General features: G+C 39.4%; 2 protein-coding genes across 10 annotated transcripts in view; one reads left to right on the top strand and one right to left on the bottom strand.

Moving 5' to 3' along the window:
* PPP2R3B (protein phosphatase 2 regulatory subunit B''beta) overlaps nt 1-8,825 on the top strand; it is a 53,049-nt gene extending 44,224 nt beyond the window's left edge. For both annotated transcript variants that reach the window (XM_074908040.1, XM_074908048.1), the window contains 4 exons: nt 468-643; nt 3,249-3,367; nt 3,449-3,555; nt 8,676-8,825. In XM_074908040.1, the coding sequence (XP_074764141.1) occupies nt 468-643; nt 3,249-3,367; nt 3,449-3,555; nt 8,676-8,820 (547 nt within the window). In that variant the 3' untranslated portion in view covers nt 8,821-8,825. The remainder of the gene's footprint in view (nt 1-467; nt 644-3,248; nt 3,368-3,448; nt 3,556-8,675) is intronic.
* A 3,265-nt stretch (nt 8,826-12,090) lies between these two features.
* LOC141961214 (cohesin subunit SA-2-like) overlaps nt 12,091-24,360 on the bottom strand; it is a 62,829-nt gene continuing 50,559 nt past the window's right edge. For 7 of the 8 annotated variants that reach the window (XM_074907999.1, XM_074907961.1, XM_074907988.1 and 4 more), the window contains 8 exons: nt 22,710-22,861; nt 21,783-21,884; nt 20,312-20,466; nt 20,092-20,220; nt 16,051-16,241; nt 14,862-15,036; nt 13,781-13,874; nt 12,091-12,221 (listed from right to left, as the gene is read on the bottom strand). In XM_074907999.1, coding sequence (XP_074764100.1) covers nt 12,213-12,221; nt 13,781-13,874; nt 14,862-15,036; nt 16,051-16,241; nt 20,092-20,220; nt 20,312-20,466; nt 21,783-21,884; nt 22,710-22,861 — 1,007 coding nt within the window. In that variant the 3' untranslated portion in view covers nt 12,091-12,212. Of the gene's footprint in view, nt 12,222-13,780; nt 13,875-14,861; nt 15,037-16,050; nt 16,242-20,091; nt 20,221-20,311; nt 20,467-21,782; nt 21,885-22,709; nt 22,862-24,360 lie in introns of those variants that run through there. The other variant, XM_074908010.1, reaches the window with a different exon arrangement.

Genomic DNA, 24,360 nt, shown 5'->3' on the forward strand with positions numbered 1-24,360 from the left:
GGCTGATTAAATGGTATATGCTGTGTGTGGCCTACTTAGGATAAAGGAATTTGCAGTTGTTTCATGATGCCAATGACTGGGAAACTACATGGCTAGCATTAGCTGTAGGATATTAACAAGAAATGTGTTGTGATGACTTGTTCAGTACAAGAAAAGAACAGGTTTTGATGCACAATTCAAATTTTTGTCTCCCTTGTTTTTATGTAAAGCCATGTGTCTTAGTCATCTCCTCCCTCACCCATCTACAAGCGTGTTTGCAAATGCAGTAATGCTTGGCATGGCAAATACCAGAAACTCTTACCACAGTAGGTGTTTTTTAATGACTTCCTGTGGCATTATGGAGTGTAGTCTTGAGTCTAGTTTTGCATCTGTAAGTAGCGTAGCCTTGAAAACAGGCAATATAAATTCTTAACACTCTGTAATAAGTTTGTACAAACAGTTCTTTGCTCATAATTACTGAATTTCAGCATTGAATACTGGTTTCGCTGCATGGATCTTGATGGGGATGGTGCTTTATCTATGTACGAATTGGAGTATTTTTATGAAGAACAGTGCCAAAAGTTAGATAACATGGCCATAGAACCTTTGCCATTTGAAGACTGTTTGTGCCAGATGCTGGATCTTGTGAAGCCACAATATGAAGGTAGTAAAATCCTTTTCCATCTCTAACTTCTGTTTCTCTGGATTAGGAGTTGGTGTACCCTTAAGAGCACTCAGCTGGTTATACAAAGTATATGCCTTTAAGTTGTCTTTTCTCTAAAATCTGTTAGAGCTTATCAATTGAATGGTCTTCCAACAGCAGGCAGGCATTCATTTTCATACTAAATTTTAATGTGCTGCTTTAAAATCCCTTGTAGGCTTTTATTTTGGGCTTGTAGCCATGTTTAGTCTGAAATGAAATCTTGTCACTATCTGCCTAAGGTGATGCTCTCAAGAAAAGCTCTTGACTGTTCTGCTCACTTGCCCCTTACCTGTTCCAGTACACATTTAATTGAGATTGTTGACTGTCTTTTTAAATGCTTTTGTTTAGCGAATGTAATATGTGCTAGTGTTTCACATTTAGACACTTCTAGATGAAACACTGAATTTTTCCTACTTGAATTTCAAGTGTGTGTAATATGATGGTTCTGTTTACCGTCTGTATAATTATGCTTAGAGAATCAATTGAGTGGTGCTTATTGCCCACCTTTTCTAGTATTAAGAATATTTAAATTACAAGAAATTTAATTTTTAAAAGGCAGTTGTCTTTTATTGAGACATGTTTTTTTGCATGCTAAGGGAATTGAAGTAGCTAAAACCAGAACATAAAGCTTCATATTTTATTTAAACCAAGTTAAAATGGATTTTCTAGGTGAAAACACATTTCTAAAGGCAGATAAAAATTGTAAATTAAAAAGGAGTATTAAATATGTTTTGTCCAAAAGCTCATTCCTAGACATCAGTGGAATAAGGTCTTAGACCAACATTGTATAATGCATAGAGGGGTGAGGAGCATTTACAGTGAGGTGAAACAAGCACCAAGGAACACGTTTGTGTTGTATGGTTGCCTACAATAGCCTCCCAAACTTCGGGGTTCCCTTCTAGTCTTTACCTTATGCTTCTGAAAGGCAGACATTTTCAATAATGTTTCTGTTCTGCATTTCAAATAAAACAAGATTGATGTATCTGTTCTATATCATGAAGATGATAAAAGCAGGCTGTGAAACGCAACAAAGATGAGTTATTTAGGGCAACAAAAATGAAAGCCAGTTGTGAAGCGTTGATGTTTTTTATGAACACTGAGTGACGCTTAAAAGGTGGATTTAAAAAAATCTTCTGCTTTCCCAATACAAAAATTAGCAGCATAAAATGACACTTCACTTGATAGATTTGAAACAAAAGATGATGCTTTCATACATTTATGGCTAAACTGTGATACAGTTCGCTACAGGATGTTCTGTGTGCCAAAAAGCAAATTCTTTAATTTGTGGAGATCTGAATTAATTACCTTAATTTCTTTTTTTTGTTGGTTTTCAATGGCAATGGTAGGCCTCTACATGTGTTAGGTGTCTGAGCTCCCATTGCAATAAATGGAAACTGGAGAGCTAATCAACAAACCAAATATAGGTGTCTAACTTAAATTGGGAGCTTATATAACTAGGCTTCAAATCAGTTGCTTGGTTGTGGAGAGTTGCTGCCACTTGAGATGGCCCAGTACATCAGACATCTGTGTGGGTCTGACAGATATGACACAGGTGTCATGAGGGATTTGTGTCGTTCTGGAGCATCAGCTATAAGCCAGACAGAATACGTTAAGGCACTTCAGATGGCAACAGACACAAGTGTGGCAACCATTTCCAAATGGGATTCTTATTTTGCTTCCCTCTGATGTCCTTGAGTTATACTTTGTTAGAGGCTGGGACAATATGCTGAGGAAATACTGTTCTAAGTCTGGCTTTTATTGAACTCTTCCATAACATCTGCAGTTAGCCCCTCTTTGATTGACAACAGAAGGCCAGCCATATTTAAGGTGAATCAATAAAGCAGAATTTTAAGGATAGTCATCTGTCTTTCCCTGTATATCTGGTATTTTTTAGTCTTTCTGCAGAAGCTTGATATTCAGCTTTGAAATAAGGTAACATTTCTGAGCAACCTGACAAATACTTCTAACACTTAATAGATCCATTGATTTGAGTCCTTAAAGTGTCTCTTTATAAAAAACAAACAAACAAAACCACCTCTGAGCATTTAGCTTTCCTCTCAAGCAGTAAATATTGATCAGGCTGGACGAGTGTGACAAACTAGTCTCTATGAAGAATTCGTTTGTATGAAGCACAGTCACACTGTCATCTGTCATGTTTGTCTTTTCAAGTCAGGGAAGAGAAAGGGCCACTGCCAGAGGAGATTCCTACTTGCTACCCAAGCACTTCTTGGGAAGGAATGGCAAGCTCACTGGAGACTTCTAGCTTTTGAGGAAGCTTAAACAATTAGCTTAAATTATTTTTAATACCTAAGCAAGGCAGACTGCATCTCGCTGCAGCATATTGAAGGACAGTAGAATGACAGCTACAGCAAGTAAGAAATCGGTAACATTTTGTCCACTTTGAAGGACACTTCTCTAAGCTTGTATTTTGTCTGTTCACTACTCTCCTATTGCATCAGTGACAAATGTTTAAGTGCAATGATGACTTAAATTTTGAATAGCATTCTTCTTTTTTGGAGGAAGGATAATTTCAACTCTGAATACCTTCTCATAATCTTCTTTACAGGAAAAATTACTCTGCATGATTTAAAGCGATGTAAGTTGACAAATGTGTTTTTTGATACTTTTTTCAACATTGAAAAATACCTTGACCATGAACAGAAGGATCAGTTTTCTATGTTGCGGGTGAGTATGAAGCTTTATCTGTTTAGCAATGTGCTTAACGATTAATACATTTTTTGCATAACTTGCAATGTGATTGTTTAGGATGGTGAAGGTGAAAGCCAAGAGGTCTCTGACTGGGAGAAGTATGCTGCTGAAGAGTACGACATCTTGGTAGCAGAAGAGGCAGCAAGTGACCAGTGGAATGACGGGTAAGAACATAGCAGGAGGGTTGATACAAATCCTCTATGAATGTAGACCCTCACCACCGCTCTCATCCTTGATGTTATTTTTGTAGAATGTTGCTGTTTGTGTGTTGAGCCATGCGCTCAGTGAGGGAGGAAGATCATCGCTTGTATCTTGAATTAAATACTCCTGGACAGTTAGATCACATTGGTTTTGTTAAAGAAGAGGTCCTACTTCAAATCTTAGGGGGGAAACAAGATTTGAAAAAGCTTCAGCTGTAAACAAAATACAAAAACTTTGTTACTGTGAGTTAAGCAACATTAAACATTCAATGTTTATCTTGTTTAATCTCTTAAGGTTATCAGCCAAGTTTGGGGAAGGTATAGAATAAGTATGTACATTTTTGACACTTGCTTGAAACACTGTAATGCTGAGTATAATAGCTTAACTTCAGTCGATCAGAGGAAAGAACACCTACAGTCTTGCTGGCTGTAAAATGTTATAAATAACTCAGCTGACAAAACCAGTGGGATTCTCATGAGCTAGAGAAGGATTCAGATTTTTGACCCTCTGTTTTAGAATTCCCTTCTAAAATTAAATGTTTAAACCATCAGGAGTCAAAATTTTAAAGAGTTACTGGTAGACTTGGTCTGATCCTATGAGGAGCAACCTAGCCCCCACAGTGTATGCCATTATCTCAGCCTCTGAGGGGCCCCCTTAATATAATGTAGGAAGCCAGTGCATCAGCAGGTCAACCTGAGAGCCCAGGCTTGAGATAAATGAATAGCCTTGAGGTACTGTTAAAGCTGAACATCTTGAATCATAACTAGAACCACTTTCTCAAATGTTTTACACCTTAATTGTTTTAGCCTTGTTTTCTCTTTCTGCTGGTCTGCCTGTTTACTTCCATCATTATAGCTGTGTGTCTCCACCTTCCTGTTTTAAAATTCTGCTACTGTTGTGACCTCCTAGAATCCAAGTGGTAAGCCCATTTTGCCCATATTCAGATACAAACTTTCAAAATTCAGGTGGTTTTTGACTAAATCTGTCTGATGCTGATCTGAGAGTTGATAGTTAAATGCAGATTTCCTGGATTCCATTAGGATCCCATTATTCTGTTTTATAGCTCTTAAAGCCTCTTACGGCTTTGTTGTGGAATACCCTGAAAAACTATTCTTTTGTCAGTTAAGGTATGCTTAGGGTTCAGAAGAATACTATAGGGTCTGTAAAAGCTAATCCTGAGCTAGATTGCCAGGAAGGATTTCAACTGTTGATCTAGCATTTTGTCCTGAGATTGTATGCAGTATCACTGCGAACTGAAACTCATTGGAGGCAAAATATTCTTTTGACATTAGTAGTAAGGGACCTGCATGTCAGGAAGTCAGGTTATTCTGCCCCTCTGATTAAAAGCTTTAAATTGTGCTGGGCTGTTGTAGACAGGTGTAATTTTGTAATGGTCTAATGTTTAGGCACAATTTCACTCAAGTGCAGATGGGATATAAATGGCCTCAAGGTGCTTTTATTCTGATTCAGTCACAAGCTTGTTGACTGTAGCTGTTTCTCAGAGCTAAGCACGCTTCTGTGATTACTGTTTAGACTATTTTTATGTATTTCCCACTCCCATAATGCCACCTGCCCCCAAGATGTCTGCTCTTGGTGAAGATAGAAGCTGCAAAATTCATAGCCGGTATGCTTGGGGTCACATCACTTCTGTTCTTTTCCACAAAAAATGTATTCCAGGTGTACCTGAAACCATCATTCTGTGGCTTTATGCAGAAAGCGGACAAAATAGAAACTAAAATACAAATGTTTCTCGGGTTAAATTTTTGTATTATATTTTAAAATTTAGCATAAATTTTCACTCTTCAGTAAACTTCTAACAGGTCTTAGACAGTGTTTCAGGTACCTCCATGAAATTTGTTCTCTCTATGATCTAAGCACAATCTTTTATGTCCATGCAGTTACAGTAAGTCAGAGAATATTGGGGAATTCACGGTAGGTAAAGCAGAATCCTAATAATCCTACAACTTGAAAAAATGCACCTTCACTATGTAAATACCCTCCTTAAGGAAAACCAGGGAGTAGTTGTAAGATTAACATAGTAGAGTACACTGGGATATGGAGAAGATGTTTGAAATATACAGTTTCTCATTTCTTTTGAGCCTCATGTTTGTAAACTCAAGTGACTCTTTGGTTATAGGTTGCCTCTGTTTCTGGCATTAGCAGATTGTCACAGATCTTGTAAAAAAAAAAAAACAAAACAAAACAAAAACAAAAACAAAAAAAAACCACCAAACCACAAAGCAGCAAAACCAAAAAGTGACAATTAAAGCAAAATATTGTATATTGTGGAAGCACAGCCCCAAAAAATAATGCATTTTAATTACTTTCTGTATCCCTGGTTAGGTTGGATGCGCAGACCATAGCTTAACTTTTGGCCCTCCACACAGATGGGTTTTTATCCCAGTGTTCCCTGAAGTTTTGTGGCTTTGTCTCCCTGGAGTATATATAGACTGTAATGCTCATTGTCTCCCTTACCTACTGCTTCATAACTTGAAGTGTTTCAGGTATCATACAACCACATGTAAGATGTATTTGGACTGGCTAAATAGAGACAAGTAGTACGCTTCATCTTACTGATTTCTGCTTATATCAGAAGCTAGTGAAGACTGTTCCATTGAAACTGCTGAATTGAAATTTTTTAATAAAGAGCAAGGTTAGGATACCTTCCAAATGGTATGTCAAATAAGCAACAGAATCTAAGTTGTAAGCAAATAGATGAAAATCTAGAGAGAAGAAAATTATTCTGACCTGGCTCAGGGAGGCATTGTTAAATCTGACTTAAAGTTCGAATGCTTTCTAAAAGTGAAGGTCAGCAAAAAGTGTCTTCAAAACTTAATACCAAAGTAGAACTGTCTGAATGTTTTCTACAGTTGTACTGTAAAATGAAGCTTATTTTCTATTGCTGAAGTTGAAACACAAGACTACTAAAAGCTTCCTTGCTGCTGTTTGGAGAGTTTAATGAACAAAAACATAAAAAAATTTATTACCAGTGTTTTACTGCAGTGTACAAAAATTTCCTTAAAATCACATACTGTACTTAGTGTTGTGATGCCTGCCCAAACTGAAGTGACTGTTTGACAATCTAGTATGAATTTTTTTATTACCTCTATGGTAAATATTTTCCTGACATCCCTATTAAAACAGTTGATCTGAAACCTGGGAGCAGTATACAGAAATCTAGAAATAGGCTGTTTTCTTTACAGTCACATGATCTTTAGAAATGGGAGGAGAGAAAAAAGGACTTCAGAGGTGTTGCAGCTGTATGGTTATATTTTTATAAAAACCTGTGTGCTGGGAAGTAGTAATAGACTCTCTAATACTGTGAGAAGTTAACTTCAGTGCCCAGCTGTGTAAAATCGGGACAGCATTTCTAAACTTCCTTAACTTAAGCATCTTGGAAAGGAGTAAAAGTGATATTCCATGAGGTCACCAAAGCTTTGGAAGAGAGTGGGATTTTATTTTGGTCCAATAATGCTTGAATAACAATCTTGTGAGTATAGGATGGATGGAACCTACAAATAGTATCTGAGCTATCCTCATGCTGCCATTTTTAATGACTGGAAAAGCTACTGTCACCTCTCTGTATCACTATGCAATAAACAAATCCAAAAGGTGCCTTCAGGATGTTTCTGTTTAAGAAGGGAAAAAAAATCCTACTCAAAAAGATGAAATTAATGGTGTAGAAGGCTATAAATTACAGGTGGTGAGCCAAAACTGTTGGTATGGTAGAATAACATATGCATCTTTCTTCCAAATCCTTGTTTTCAAGCGTGTAACTCAGTAAAGTAACTCCTAGGGTAACTTGTTTTCTGTTCAAACTGGTGGTGAACTTGTGGGAGAAACCCAAGGTATTCTGTTTGCTGCCAAAGCACTGATTGATGCTCACATAACTGAGGCTTTAATACCTGTGGGAGGGATAAAGTAACAAAAAAAGGAAAGAAAACCAGGAGTTATTTTTACTGCTTAATCTTTACCTGATGTTATCAAGGCATCTTTATTTCATTAGTTTTCTTTTGCTGAAAATGGTGGTGAAGCTGGTTTAATAGTGTATCTATGAAGTGTTTCAACAGAATTGCATTCACAATTGAAAAAGTTCTTTCTCCCACCTCTGCTATTAATGCTTCTCTGGTTTACTGCTCCTAGTGGATACTTAGTATTTAACTCCTTTGCCCCATGTCTTTCTCTGAAAGAATACTCCTAATCACCACAAAATGCCATTATAAAGTCACATTTGAAGAGTGGGTACTGCAGTATCTAAACTTGTTCTTTGCCTAGTCTTGTTAAGTGGATGGAAATAATCAGGTGCTGAGGTGAGATTCAGTAGTACTTGAAGATGTGTGTGAACCCAAGCCAGTGTAGCCCAGGAAACAGTTGGTTCTTTAATCTGATGTCATAAATCTCCAGGGGGATTTACATTTAATTTTTTTAAACAGCTATCAATTACAGATGATCCTACCTAAACAGTGCAGAAGCTGATCGTTTTTAAATATCAGCCTTCACTGGCTTGAGTTAGTTAAACATTACATTTCATTATCCATCTGTTCATTTTCATCAGCAGCAGGTGGTTATCAGTAATTTCTGGTTAAACAATTGGCTTTTACTTTCTAGCACCTGCTTTAAATGCATGGTTGCTATTGCTTCCTTGTGCTCATGCATGTTTTAATAAGACTCCCAATTCAGTATTCTTTCTCTTTTGTTGTATCTACTGCAGGTGTAGGTTGTTCTTCCTAATTGAGCCTAATTTCAGCTTTCTTGACAAGAACTTGAGGGGTTTCTGTCAAGTACTTAAATCTTGCATTTGACCATTTCTAACTTATGAGTAGTCTACTACAGTGGTATGTGCTTTGAATCCTTTCAGTAAAGCTGCGTATCTCACCAGTAAGTTCTGCGTGTGATGGGAGACTAAGCTAGCTTAAATTTAAGTAATTGTTACAGAAGCCTCCTGCTGCTGCTTAAATGTTTCTTCACTGTAAATATGGAATACTGGAAGTTATTTGTTAGTGTTCTAACTTTAAGGTACTACCTGACATAGCTCGACTCCTTTTTTTTTTTTTTTTTTTTTTTCCCCCCCCCCTGCTCCTAGGTATGAAGCAGAACTGAATCCTGTAGACCATCAGAAGGCCAACGTCCTAAAGTATCAAATGGAAAAAAGACCGTTTTTTGAAATGCCTTCCCATCTGGCTGATGTAGACTTGGATGACTATGACTACGAAGAGGACTTTGAGTAGTGGTTACTTATGGTCAACACTTGCAGAAGAGAAGGGACAGTCTGCAGCAGGTCTGCTATACATCTATGTTTCACTGGGTCTTGTTTCCAGGAAGTCAGCTTAGTTTTGTGCTAAAAATATTTAATCACTAAACTACCTTTCAAATAAAAGAAGTGCATTTGTATGGAATGATGAAATTTTTTGTATTTATTCAATAGTCTATAGTTTGTAAAATAGATTAAAATATTTATTTACAGATGTTGCATAATTCCTTTTTGGAAGAATAACAATATTTGACTTTAGGGAAAAGTAATCTACTGTTTTTGAGAGAAACTCTGTAATTCCCTCAAAGTTGATGTGTGGTGCGCTGACCATCTCCGTCCCATAGGCAGACAGATATTCCTGTCCTGTATGGGAGGTGAGGAGACAATGTGCATCTGGCTGGCACTGCTTACATGCTCAGGCAGCCCTCGGGCTTTCCTGCCTTGGCAAGGAAGAGCCAGAACTGAGTGTGTGGTTCAGTGCTCATTTACAAGCAGTTTCATTTGACAAGCTGAGCATATTAGTGCACAAGGAAGATAATGCCTGAGACAAGTTGCTTCTCTTCTCTGTGTAGTCCTTGTTTGCCCCAACTTTAATTCTGCTTGCCCTTTTAAACTTCAGTCTTTTCATTGGTGTTCATTATAAAAAATTATTAATGAAGTCTGTTTTAGTGTTCATACTTGATCCAAAATGAGTTTGTTCATTCATGTAGAAGGAACCAATTTTTTAAAATTCTTTGTATAAATGTTACTTGATCAGTGATGTGCACTAATTTGTCGTGGGCATTCAGTGCTTTTGTCTGTCCCCCCCTTCAGTTGTTTGCTATTGACACATTCCAAGGATATTCATCAGTGTCACAGCAGCTTGAAATTGTTGCCTCACTCTTACTGTTTAACAGATTTTGTTTGGAAAAAAAAATATGTACAAAAAGATGTAAGTTATTTTTTGGTTGCAGTGTAGATCTGTTAAAAATCACGTTTGTATTTTCAAATAAAGATTTTTTCATACATGTAATTTAACAGTTGTAATTAGTATGTATTGCATACAGTTAACTTATTAAAGAAGAATCATCAAAGATGTTACACATGTATGCAGTCTGGTTAGATAATTACACCAAGCTGCATACTCAGAACAACTGAGCTCTATCAGGTTTTTCTTTTTCATCCAAAAGACAGTGTTGCTGAGCAGCTGGAAGTGGTACAGAGAAATCTGTTCCATTTACTCATCACACCAATTCCTGTAGAGACTTAGCAACCTCTCTATCTTAAGTAATGAAACTCATCACTAGTCTGTTAGTGAACCTTACCAAGGAGAACTTGTCATGTGCATACCATTCAAAGAATTCTTAAAAATAAAATCAGGGTTGATTATTCCAATTTTGATGAGTTTCCATTAAAGTCAAATTTCTCTAGGGTTGATCAGGTACCTTTTGCTGCTTGTGGGTTTTTAAACAAGTAGGGAGGCAGTGTTGATGTGCTGTGGGAAAGGATGACCAGCTGCCTTGCTAAGGAGATGATCTGAACTTCTACTGCTGTTCAAGAGGCAGTGGCCTGCTGCTTTTCCCTACCTGGAACCCTTCAGCTGGAAACACCCCCCTCTTCTTTAAAAAGGGGCACTTTTAAGGGGGCACTGTATAGCCAAGGGATTTATCACATGGTGGCATTTCTCTGTTGTTAAAGCTCTTTTGAGCTCTGCACAGGGCAGAGCTCTTCTGAGGAGCCTGTAGCTGCTGTTATCACTTTCTGCTGAATGGAGAGCCAGTTAAATCCTGCTCTCTAGTACACTCATGATAACCAAGTCCCTTCTTTTCCTAAAGGATTTGCTCAGATCTAGTAGAACAAATGATGGTATTATTGTGGAAGTGCCTTATCCTGGAATACTGTACCTTCACCAGGATAATTCCCATCCCTAGTCTCTTCTTACAAGAACTCAAGCAGCTGCATGTCTGATGTAGTCCCAGGTATAAGAAACTGTTTTCTTAGTCCAGCTGTATTCTGCCTACCTGGTGTATAGTCCTAAATCCACAAATCTAGATGGATGAGGGAAACATCCCTATCACAAGCTGGGGCAGGGGATACTGACCAAATCACAAAGGGACCCCAGAACAAATTGATCTGGGTGAGAATCAGCATTATCTTGTGGAGCACTACTTCTCCCCTTGCCATTTAACTATGTGAAATGAAACATAATGGTTTTACTATTGCCACTTTGGGACACCCGATACCTGTGAGACATGCATGGCTTTCACTTCCACGTTCCTGGGCGCTCTCTTCTCAGCCTATTTAATAACAGGGCAAAGGCCAGTAACACTGCTACTGTTCTTTCTCCAGACTTACTGTGGGAATATCACTTGCACTTTCAGTACTAATGGATAGCAATAGTTCTATAGTTTATTTTACACAGTTACAATCCAAAATATATATATTAAAAAAAATAAAGCTGATTGATAGGATTAATGCAATGTGCAATTCCATGGAGCAGTGACAAAGGGTCAGTGAAAGCAGCCAGCACCCCCCAGCCTACTGTCTCTGAAACACACTTGAGTGAAGATCATTTGCAAATTCTTAATGGAAAAACTACTTTTGACAGGCCCTATTTACAGTCTATTTACACTGTGTTTTCAGACTTTATATTTTCCAAGTAAATACCACATGATCATTGTGTACAAAGGATTTCTGCCAGAGGAAAATACTCAGTCCACTGTTTGTTTCTTTGTTACTTAGAAGCCTTGATGCAAGTCTCCTGGGAACATGTTCTGATCCCCACAGACCACTAACCACATCTCTGCAAGCACCGGAATCCAGAAATACTTGCTGACGTTTTGATCCAGGCAGGAAACAGCACTACCAAGTCACTTGCCCTCACCTGGCAGGTCAGTGTTCACAGCAGGGCCAGGCTCTTTTCTCCCCAGGGTCAGGTACAAGGAAACAAGTAGATCTCAGTCTCAGTTATCTCCAAGGGTAAAGAATGCATCCAGCGGAACACTGCCCCGGTGCTGATTTGAGCAAGCCTGTCTTGTCTGGTTTACAGTCTTTGACTCAGTATTTGTCAGTACCCTGATTCCAGTCCTTAGGTTGGGAATTTTTCCAAGACGGCATCAAGGACCGGGATGCAGTTGAGTAATGATGTTTGTAACGCCCACAACCGCAGAAGCGCAACGCCCAAAGCAGTAACACCCCCGAGTAGCAATGTGGAGGAATCAATTGTAGTGCTAGTAACTGCTTCTGGGTGGATGCCCACAGGCAGAGATTTGACTTGATACATATCTCCTGCTACCTTGGTTGATGCCATCACAACCCCATTTTTCAGTTAAACAATTTGCAGAAAAAAACGATAACGTGTTCTTCACTTCCATTTATCCTCTCGGCATCTTAACTGTCCTATACCAGAAGGAAAAAAAAAGAGTATGTCAGTCTCGTACTATGAAGAAAACATCATGTAAGAGCACGTAAGGAATGAGAATAAGAGTAGCATCTAACCATCTAGCAGCTTTGCCATACCTCGCTCTTGGAAAGCATTATATTCAGCTTCCACAAAAGGAAAGGAACATTTCTATACCACAAGGAGCCCAAAAAGGCACTACATGGAAAGGACATACTAGGTAAGTAGTGCATTTTCTGTATGGCTTTGATCTTGGCCCATGGATTTCAAATCTTTTATTATCTGTCTTCAATAGGAGCTGTGCTAAGCCCACGGTCTAGTCTATATTTTAACAGGCATATGACTGCAAGAAAAGGTAGAAATCTCTTTTTTTCCTTCCAGTCCTCTTCAAAGAAATCAAACACCCCACCACCACTCATATATGAAAAGAAACCATTTGCTCACCTTTACAGGAAAAACTTATTTAAAAAGTCAAAAATCATACAAGGTCTTTTGATTGTGGCTGTTAGATCCCAGATAACCAGAGCCACTGGAAATCATGGGGTTGCCTGAATCATTCCAAAAAACCTGTCTGCCAAACACTGGGTTTACATTCTATTAGGAGTTCAGAGCAGGGGGAAATACCAGCGAAAACCCTGAAGGAAGCACTCAGGCCCTGGCAATGGCTGACACAGCAAACCCTTGGAGGGAGGGGTTGTGCTCAGCTGCAGCACAGGAAACTTTGTTGTTGTTGTTGTTTAATCCCTTCCAGTGTAGTCGCTGCTGCAAGACCCCTGGTGTACAACACCCTGTCGGAGTCCTTGCACTCCACTGGCCCAAAGGGCTGAAAGTCCTTCCCTGCTGAAGTATCCATCCCAGGGCTGTGCTGGACCCAGGCAGACAGCTGCAGTTTTGCCAAACTTTCATCTGATCCCAAAGGCAATCAGTGCCCACAAGAAAACACCCATGCTACGCTGGCTGCCACTCCCAAGCCCACAAGGTTCAAATGCTTCCCTTCAAATCCCCAGCTGGTCTGAGGACAATTTAATCTCCCCAGCAGCCTTAACTGGAAAAGGGAAAGAAACAAGGGACACTCCAGCAAGAGCCCTGGGCTGACCAGTGATCAGACACAGTCCGAATCTTTCAATCTGAAGAGCACAATACAGACCCCATTTCTGAAGCAGACATTCCCTGCAGGCCATGTGGCACTGCCATCTCTGCAATGTGTCAGTAACATGAAGCAACTGCAGCAAACGGCTCTTAATCAAGAAGCTTCACAGTATGGGAAAAAAGGAAACTGTATCCTCCTCTTAATGCATCCTAGCTGGTGTTTAGTGTACCTAAGGATATCTAGATGCTACAATAAGAACTTCCTTAAAAAATGCAGATCAAGCAGAAGAATGAGCCTACAGCTGCAGCTGGAAAGGCAAGAAGGGAAAAACCCCTCTTCTCAGCCTGAAAGGGGCTACAAAAGAGCATTCCCTTTGCTGCTAGATGGGTACTCATGAGACTCTGAACTCACATTCACCCACCTCAACTACAGCTGACCTCAGAGCTGGAAAACCCGAGCCAGAATTACCTGTTCTGCACCAACAACATCAACATCGACATCTTCAGCTGCATCTTCTGCTTGAGCCTCCTCTGAGATACCTTCTGTCTTAATCTCATCTTTGCTGGGGAAAAAAAAAAAAAGCTAGGTCTTGAGAAACTGTAACAGAGGTTGCACATTACACAAATGGGCTTAAGGCAGAGTAGCTCACATATTAAGATCTGCTGCCGAGATATCCATGTAAAGTAGCCCAAAGTTTTTGGCCCAGTACTTCCCAGGTGTGAAAGAGGTTATGCTCTGAGGAATTTCCAATAAAGCAGTTCAGAAACAAAATATTAATTTAAGCAGAAGCTACCTCCATGTTTAATAAATTTTTGTTCTATTTTATTCACCAGATGCATTTAACAAGTGTCCCAAAACATGGAAAAGCATGCGTCTTTCTGGGATTTGTGTTTCATCTTTTAACCTACCAATACAGGAAATGGCACCTAACACCTCAGTAAAGGAACTGTATTAGAAGAAAATTTCCCAGCTGAACACTTTGAGTGCTTTACAGAGCTCAAAAGCAGACTCCAGACTCCCTGTTCTGCAACACCTCCTTACATCAAGTTCTGTGGGGTTTCACTCAGGCATGTGTGCGTGCTGCACACAGACATGCACCTCTCTAAAAGAAAGTTACCAGTTACACAGTGGTTAATAGCAGATCTGCAGACACAAAAATCCTCTTTCATTTCCAGAAATGCAGCAAACACTCATTGTCCAGCTGCAGCAAACAGCCAGGGAGTAACCAACACCACAGCCCTCTACTCCGGACCAGAGATAAGAGAAGTGGGACAGGGAACCTTCCTCCTTCCTTGTCTTTTTCTCTGCATACTGGGTATGAGTCCAAGAAGGACAGAAGCCCTGTGACAGTGGGGGACAATCAGGCTAAAGACCAAATGTAGATACTGGGCTGAGGAAACAGAAAAAGAACCTGTCCTTGGGACACAGGGGATAAGACAGACAGGAGGGGCACATATACATGGAAGTATCACAAAAAACAAAAGCAGAGGTGGATAGAGAGACCCCAAACATCAATACCAGCACAACTTGTAAGACATAAAACTCTCACCAGCATCTTCTTTGCAGCCTTTCTGGACAAAGGAATGACAAATGTTCCTGCAAGTGCATCTCTTGAGATTTCAGCCTCTTTCTGCTTTTCCCTGATGCAGAGGCAAGCTGGGAAGCACACTGCAGGTCTGGAGCTCTGCTGGCTGTTTCAGTCTGGCTGGTTTCAGGCAGAGACCCTGTAACAGTGAACAAACTCGTTCTTCAGCCTCACCCTTAGAGGTCTTGAGATGGACATTTCCAACATGTTCCCCACAGCAGTGAAGCAATGGGGCCAAGTTCAGAGAAAGATTTGGAGGAAAACATTCATTTATAGAAAGAGCCAGCTAAAAGCCACATAAAAGAAAATCCATTTAATTTGTCCACTGGTTATTTTTGCAATCTAGATTTATGATCTCATCCCCATTCCATAAGTGCTATCAGTTCTGCTGAGTCTATACAACCTTCAGGAAAGGAGGGCCCTTGGGATGCAAAGGAACAAGCTTTCCAAAGGCACGTCACTGAAAAGAAAATGTCTGAGAAAGAATGAGAAAGAAACTAAAGGACGCTCTGGAAAAACTCCCTTTCTTCCACATACAAGTGCATAGCGCTTAGAATTTTTACTGGCTTTTCATTGTTTTCATAATGGCTTTACCATATTTAACTAAATCTCACCATAACCATGCAGTGAATACCTCACTACGGATTGGAATTCCATGAGAGCTCCTAAAGCCTGTATGCAGCCCACCTAACTATAAGTTAGGAGTATAACCTTACAGGCTGCCTAGAAATTCAACAGAGAGAAAGACCCCAGAGGATGATGTGGCCCAGATCATCTGGGCTGAAGATGTGAATCAACTTCTGGAATTACCTCTCCTGTCTCAATTATCTACAGGATCTAAAGCAGCAACGCGCTTAACTTAACAACTGAAAGCAATGAACCAAGTCTCAAGGGCACAGACAAATGCCAGAGTTCAGTACAGACCAGAATTCAAGATTATCTGAATTTGGCTAACTCAAAGTCTCCACACCAACCTTACTGCTACTGAGTGATGAAGAGACCTTTAACAACAAAGCTGAAGGCAAAAACCAGAGTTCAGGCTGGGAAGTCCACAACATCCAACACACTGTGGTACTGCTAATGCAAAGCAGGAAGTGCATTTTAGCTGGGACAAAGTAAATACAGCTCATCCAGAATAGGGAAGTTTTCATACCATTAGACAATTTCCTTTTAAAAGAAGATGTCTTAGATGTGCCCACGGGGGACCACTCTCTTGAACTGCTGAGGACAGAGCTCTCCTCGTCTTCATTTGACAATAAAGACTTTCTGTACCAAATCAACGGCTGCCATTCATCTCCTCTGCAAGGCAGTGGTTCTGCTATGTACCTCTGTAAGTAAGCATACCTGAAGAAAACCAAAATCAAGCATAAAAAAATTCAGTATATCTTTCTCCTCAATATCTCAATATCTATTACTAGACAGGCATTTTTCCTTTATTCTACAAAGGTGCAGACAGAAGTGTCAAAGAAAAAGAAAGGGCATCCCTTTTCTCAGAAATATCTGACATCTCTGAAATATCTGAATATTTAAAATGCAAATGCCTTCAAAATTAAAAGAGTGCTTGAATTTTAGCATTAGAAACAAGACTAGATCCACAGAAATTAAAGAATTACATCAGTCTCTGGAAAGAATTTCCTGTGCAGGAAAAGTCACTGCCAATTGCTGCTGCCAGGAGTGGTCTGACCAGAGCAGAACTCTGCAAGGATGCACCCCTTCTTAAGCCTCATGGACTGCAACACAAAGGAGATCTGAGGCAAGAGATGCTCCTTGTGATTCAATAGGTCAGGAAATGGGGTATTTATGCCATGAATGCCTGTTTTGGCAAAATTAAAAACAAGAACAACCAGTTTTTCTGTAGTATCATCTCAAACTCAACCCAATTCTCTCAAATAAAATTTCAAGTGTCTGCAAGACGCAGTTAACAGTTCTGCAGTTATGACAACACACGGGACATGGGTAACATTGGTTCCCTGTTCTGCCTGACTCAATCCAAAGACTTGACTTTGGGCCTCCCTGAATCCCAGGTGAAGCTATCACTTTTTCTAGAGCAGAGGTCACCTTCAAACATTCTTTTTGAAAAACAGCACATTTCTAACAAAGTCTTTCTGGCCCATTTCTATCTCCTAACAATAAGACAAGAAAACCAAAGTTTGACTCAGGATTAGAAACTGGATATTCACTACATTTCAGCTACAGCTCATCACTTTAAAATCAAGCCCAGTGTTGTTAAAACAGACCCCACCAGAAGTGACAGTTTTAACGCCAGCCCATACCGTGTATTTTCTTTCTTTGATTAGGAGTGTGGCCTGGAAAATATCAGACATTTCATTTGCTTTGCAAAACAAGAAAACCAGTGCTGGGAGGAGATTAGGGTAAGCACTAACACCGAAACAATTAGAGTCCTGGACCCCAGGGATCAAGAAACCCTGGTAATGGAATTTGTTGGTTTCAAACAAGCATGTATTGTAACTACCGGTTTAGAGTCTAATCCAGCTGCTATCAATGTCAATGGAAAGACTCCTAGTGATTCAGGAATCAGGCCCTTCATGCTGCTTGTTATTCAATAGTTCATTTCTTGTGTGCATTTTGTGGCACAGAGCAATTGACAAGTTAGATATTTTACTGCTACAGTCTGGGCAATTACAGGGGAGGAGGTTAAAATTCATATACTTTGATGGTGTTGAAATATACTCCTTTCTAACAAATGCCCATATTCTGTGTCTCATATGTTACAGGTACATTCACATATGTTAACATACAGACCTGGACATCAATCCTATGATTAATAATAAAAATGAAAATAACCAGATGTTTATTTCTAAAAGTTCATGTTGACCTAAAACATTCCATCCAGTAATTTATGATGGAGCTAAACCTAAATATTTCTAAGAGGAAATATAATCTCCAGCCCCTGAAAGGCATTTTAGGCCTCCCAGAATAGAAACTGTTACTCCAGAAACACAGTCTGAATGTAGCTGTGGATAAAATTGCAATTTCCCCCCTTGTGAATTTTATCATCTCCCATTTGTTCCCAGCAGCAGTGGGAAGGTCCAAAGCAGTAAGAACTGAAGTCAAAGTGCATTCCCTGCTAGATTCTGTATTTCCCACAAAAGTTTTCAATGAATAAATAAATGAATGAACAACAAATGTATTAGATATATTCAGGAATATACTTCAGGAATATATCCCTCTTTTCAAAAAGTTAAATACAGCACTAGGAAAAAAATTATCAGGATTTAGCTTTAAATCTGCCCACATCAATGATGAAATATTTTCCTTTTGTTTAATTAAAAATTACTCCTTGGAGGCAAATGAAATCACAGTTTTTCAAGGATGGATTAAGAGAAATTTACTTATTGCACAAGTGTCACCACACAGATGGTAACAGCTCTTCAAAATCCAGACAACATGGACAAAGTTGTACAGAAACTGTACAAAACAAGGGCTGGAGCACCTCCCCTATGAGGACAGGCTGAGAGAGCTGGGGTTGTTCAGCCTGGAGAAGAGAAGACTCCAGGGACACCTTATAGCAGCCTTGCAGTACTTAAAGGGGGATGACAGGAAAGATGGGGAGAGACTCGTTATCAGGGAGTGTAGGGTTGATAGGACGAGGGGTAATGGCTTTAAACTGAAAGAGGATAGATTCAGATCAGATATAAGGCAGAAATTCTTCACTGTGAGGGTGGTGAGACACTGGAACAGGTTTCCGAGAAGTTGTGGCTGCCCCCTCCCTGGCAGTGTTCAAGGCCAGGTTGGACGGGGCTTTGAGCAACCTGATCTCGTGAAAGGTGTCCCTGCCTGTGGTCCCTTCCAACCCAAACCATTCTGTGATTCTATGAAAATCAAGCCTAGTCTTAGATCTCGAAGATTCTCTCCAAGAAAAAATGCAAGAATAGAAAGGGAAGTTATCACTACCCATAGATTATCTCCTTCAGATTTACCAGTGCTTGTAATCAGTATATATCAAACATTTTTCTTCTGTATTTTGTATTTTTGATTTGAATTCCTTTTTAAAAAATAAATTGTCTGGGTAGCTGGCAATTGTTAATAGTGTTTGTCATGTACCATGCTTGACCCTTGTTTTACAAAAACTCGTTGATGATCCCCATGGAAGTTAACTTTCAATTTAAGACAAAGTAATACAGGAACAAACAAATTACACAGGACTCAGCAAGATGTGATGTTTGAGGGTTTTTTCCATTTCTGCTGACGTCTTCTCCAAAGTGGAACTTTGCTTGTCAAGCACTGGAGTGATTTGCTCAGAAATTCAAAGGCAGATGTGTCTGAGTGTTTCATCTTACATTCCCATGTCTTCAAATATGCTCTCAGGAAAATGGAAATACCTGTTATATATTTTGCAAAAGTTTTTACCGTTATCTGTAAATAAGAGACTGAACTGCAGAGATCCAGATCCAGAATAAGCAGCACTGACTAGGGAAGTGTATTGGGTTCAGGAAGTCACAGACTATTGGTCACAGGAAGTAATGACAAAGGTCAGATAGAAGGAAGAACATTACTTCCTTCTCAAAAATTACTGGGGTTGAGGCAGGTGAAGAAGGGAACAAGAGACATAATCATACATCTCTCTATTCAGATGCATGATGCCCCACAATCCCAAAATAAGGCTAGCATTCTTATATTAGTAAATGCAAATATTTAAACCACTGTAAAACATGGGCCCAACTGGATCAGGGCATATTCCCCTGTAAATAGTAAGTTCTTGAATTTAAATATCCACATTATTAATAGTGTCATGTATATTTCTATTCCAAATGTAGAGTCCTGAAGCTGTGGAATTAGATCATTACAAAATAATGATCCAGGCACCATCTCTTCCTCCATCTTTTCTGCTCTACTTTTCTGTTCAGAAAAGCATTCCTGTCACTCCACCAGCCAGTCAAGTTACAAATCTCTTCCACGAAATTAACGCTGTCCTTCCTTCAAATGAATTGCCATTATGTGGCCACAATTATGTCTAAAAAAGATCTAGAATGCATATTGGACATACAATCTGAAATAACTACTCCTACAAAACTCAAAGTGTCTCAAACTCACAGCCTCAGGGCCAGATTGATTTCAAAGGTTCTCTGGAAAGCCCCTGAGCAACTTCTGCTGCACTGAAGGTCAAGTGTCCCATGTACAGGGATACACAAATCACAAAATGTGTATGACGGTGTACAAGAATTTAACTTACACAAGTCTTTTGTCTGGCTTTAGCAGCTTGTTGGAAAATTCAATGATGATTAACAGAAAGCTCAAGTTAGGAGGCAAGCACCTTCCATCTACTCTAGTAGCTCCTTGAAAAGCAAATTCAATCCCTTCCCTATGGGAAGAAAAAAAAAAGAACAGAGTAATAAGGCAGACAACTATCAAAAGCAATGATCATGGACAAACTAATGGTACGTGGCACATACTTGTGTATCATGGCTACAGATTCTCTAGATTTCACTTGGTCCCAGCCAAACGTTAGTGAAAAGCGACGAGCAAGTTCTTTCATATTGGTGAAGGAAGCAGAGGACAAGTCCACACCACTACCGCTATCCTGGCGTTCTGCACATGTCTGAAACAGCTGCAAAAGAAGCCTCGGATAAGCAACCATATGTAATCCTACGGGCAAGCAAAGCACCAGAACACAGACACGTGCACAACAACCACCAGTTAGTTTACACAGACAGAAGTCGTGTTTCGGAAGTCGTGTTTCAGAAGCACACAACTGGAACAACGACACAGAAATGACACAAAGGACACTTGTGCTTAACAGGCACAAATCAACAAATAAAAATAAAAAATTATGTGCATAAACAGAGAACTAATTCCTGAAGATGATGGCTCCACTGACCCCACCTCCTGTGGGGACTTCTGAATCAAGCCCCTGAGGCCTAATCTGCCTGAGAGGCTTTCAGAATATTAGAATGCAAATATAAAGCAGCAAGTTTGGCAGCAGTGTAGTCCAATTTCTGAGAGTAAGACTGAGTCAAAAGCATGTCTCAAGCCCCCCCAGTTAACTATGTTTTGGGGCTTCTTCCTAACAGAACATGAAGGTAGTTTGTTCTCTTCAACCTGTTGACTGTCAAGGTCAAGCAAAGGCCAAAAAGGGCCTGTTGTCTATGTGATACCTAAACACAAAGTCCTGACTATGTCAGCAGAACATATGTAGCCAAATGCAGCTTAGCCTCATCTGAGCTCAGATTTCAAGGGCTAGTTCACAGATCTAAGCCCCTGGCAATGTGTGTGAAATAAGCAAAGCTCATGTATCAGTACCCCCAGGAGGAGTCTGCTCTCTGACTTACAGCACAACTCTAAGCTAGAAGCAGCTCTGGTCATGGGCAGAGCTGGCAAAAGCAGCTGCTAAAACAGTTAACTGGCCTCACCAGTTAGCAGCTGCAAGCCCCAGCAACTAAGACCCTTCAGAAGAGTTATGACCCACTTTCTTCCAGAAAAAAAGACTAAAAATACTAAGGATTAGAGCTGGCCAGGCACAAACACATTTGTAGTTCCTCAAATTCAACAGGAATTGAGGTAGTCTGTAAAATACAGAATATCCTTAATCTTTGTTAAGGTTAGGATACATCTACTGTGTCCCAAAAAAACTCCATAATCTCACATCATTCCTAACACACTATGCATTTGAAGATTAAAAACAAAACAAAAAAAAATCCCATGCACAAAATTGCATTTTAAAACAGATATAATGATTTGAAAGGAGTTTTAATTATGACATGCAAAAAGAGCATACACACAGAAAGTACAGCCAAGGTAACTTTGTTTTCCTGTACACTATATTTTTAAATGAGTTTGAATAATTATGGCAAGGTAGGTAAAAACTCCAGTATGAATACAGCTGTCACAAGAGCCCCTAGCTCCTTGCTTTAATCTTAACCTCACCTGCTGCAGACAGAGAATCAGTGTCTTGGCACTCCGAATTTTGTTATTGTGCCTCGTCTTGCTTAATGTTTCTTTAATTATGTCTCCAAAATAATTGTAGGTCTATTAACAGCAAGAAAACATGAGAATTACCATTCCCCTCTTTAGCACTGGGAGTATACAAAACACCTGACTGTGTTCATGTGACACAAGAAGTTCATAAAACACTCCTAATATCAGAACATAAAAGCTAAAAGATGAAAATTGAACATTTTATATTATTTCAAATTTAAAGCAATGGCATACTCCTTTAAGAATAACATGAGGATTACAGTTACACTGAAATTTTTAAGTATTTATTACAACAAAATAACAAAGCCTTCTCAGGAGAGAAATAGAGAGTTTTTTGTATTTAACCAGGCCTTGGGCCCAGTGAAGTAAAGAACAAGATCCGTATTCAGGTATTTCCAAAGTCTGTTAGTTGCTCAAGGAAACTACCCACTCTGTGCAGTTCTCAGCCCTCCTCAAACCCAATACAGAATGGCTGAAGCTCTGCCAGTTGTCTAAACACTGGGACTCATGAAACCTCTGCCATCTGCATATGGACAAAGTAAGTTGTCTGCTTCAGTGTGATAATCTCTATAGTTAAAACACTCTCCCAGCCATAAAGTGCTTTTCTGAAATGGCCTCTCTGGAGAAGCTGAGAAGCAGGTGTTCAGATAGACATATCCTCTACTCAATTTTCTGTTATTTTCTTTGCAGTGAGGTACCTTTGCAGAGCAAAGAGGAGAGATTTGTCCCACTTTTGCTTGATTTTATAGCCCTTTTGTGATTATACAAGGATTCTGAGCCATAGGACTATTAACCCCACATCTTTCACAAACACTGGAGTCATTCTCAAAAACTAAAATGCACTGATAGGCAAAGCAACCTTATATAAAACATTACCTTCACATAATACTTATAGATCTCAGCAGCTGCAGTCATCTCTATCACGTTATACACTATTAACTTGCAATATGCTGCAAGAAGACTCCGCCTTCTGTGCAAGTCGTCAAGTTTGCAACTTTCATCCTTTCTCTCCTCCTCTTCTGTCAGGTCTAGGGAAACAGAAGCATTGAAGCTTTGTTCTACTGTTTTATTCAAGATATCTCAATTTTAATGACCAGCTTTTATCCAAATAGCACAGACTCAGCTGTTAAGTCAACATGCTAAGCAACGGATGCTAGTGCTCATTCCTGTGTATATCAGAAAATGCAGGTTTATTTCCATTTCAAAACTTGCAGCTGATGACAGTAAAAATTATTTTTTTCCACAGTCTCCTACTCTGATCTTCATAGGGCTTTTACATGTCTACTACTCAGAATGTCCTTGTACAACACTGCTCACAGCTACTGAACAGAACCAAACAGAGGGCAGAATAAAAGGCATGAACACACCAAACGGAAGAGGCCAAACAAATTGCAACCACCTTTTTTTTTTTTTTCTAGAAAAACACATATTCTGGAAAACCCGCACATAACTCATCAGAAACCCTACAAAAGTTGCCATACACAGTCAACAAGAGAAATGTTAAGATGAAACTCTCCAAGTAGTTATCAACAACAGTGAAAGAAAATAGTCTATTCATATCATTAAAAACAAATTAAGTCTCTGGAACACGGGTTAGTTTCTAGCTGGATAACTTCTGGAAAACAAATACTCTTAAAGTCTTCCAATGCAGCTACAAAGGTGCTTAGAGAGAGCTTTGTGCAGTGGAAGAGCCAAAATACTCTCTTTCCTGCCATAAATGTAATCTATCAACTGCCAGAAAGTTTCAGCCTTTGACCTATAATTTTGATGTGGACTGTTTCTGCTTCTAGCATGACTGTGGGCCTGGAAACAAACATAAGGCAAGTAACTGATCAGAAGTATCTGCTAATTAGAGTTAAAACTAAAATGGAGCAGCTACCAGCTATTCACACAGACAAGCATACCCATAGCATGACAAAATCACTCATTCATGAAAGAATCTGCAACGGGATGACAGGAATCCTTTGTTGGGAGGACTGAGACATTGAAAGCATCATATAAAATGGGTCGTAAGTAGACCTTAGGCCACCTAACCCAAAACACAATCAATTTTATCAGTTTCAGATATATAACATCCAACCTGAAACATAACCTGCTTCAAAAACTCCCATGACTAGGACACTACAACCTACATGAGCAATCTTTTCTATTGTATCTCTACCTTTACCAACAAGGATTCTCTTCTACTATCTCCCTGTTGCAGTTTAGGCCCATCACTTATTGCATTTACACACTGTGACCTCAAGAAGTGTGGTGCCCAAAACTGAACACAAGTCCATCTGAACAGCTTGAAGGCCAAGCTTTCCACAGTAATCTAGAACAATGTTTGGTTTTTCAAAGCACAACACTTTAACTGTGCCTCAAAACCACAATGAACTAACAATCTATTTTCAAAACATTCCCAAAAGAAACCAGCCTTCACAATAACAGCTTCAATATGTCATCTGAATGTGTTTGAAAAAGGCACTAGAGCAACAAGTACTTTTTCCCACTAAGTCTGCCCCACACCCCCTAAATCAAAATCTAC

The sequence above is a fragment of the Athene noctua genome, chromosome 1 (assembly GCF_965140245.1).
Source record: "Athene noctua chromosome 1, bAthNoc1.hap1.1, whole genome shotgun sequence".
Taxonomy (NCBI): domain Eukaryota; kingdom Metazoa; phylum Chordata; class Aves; order Strigiformes; family Strigidae; genus Athene; species Athene noctua.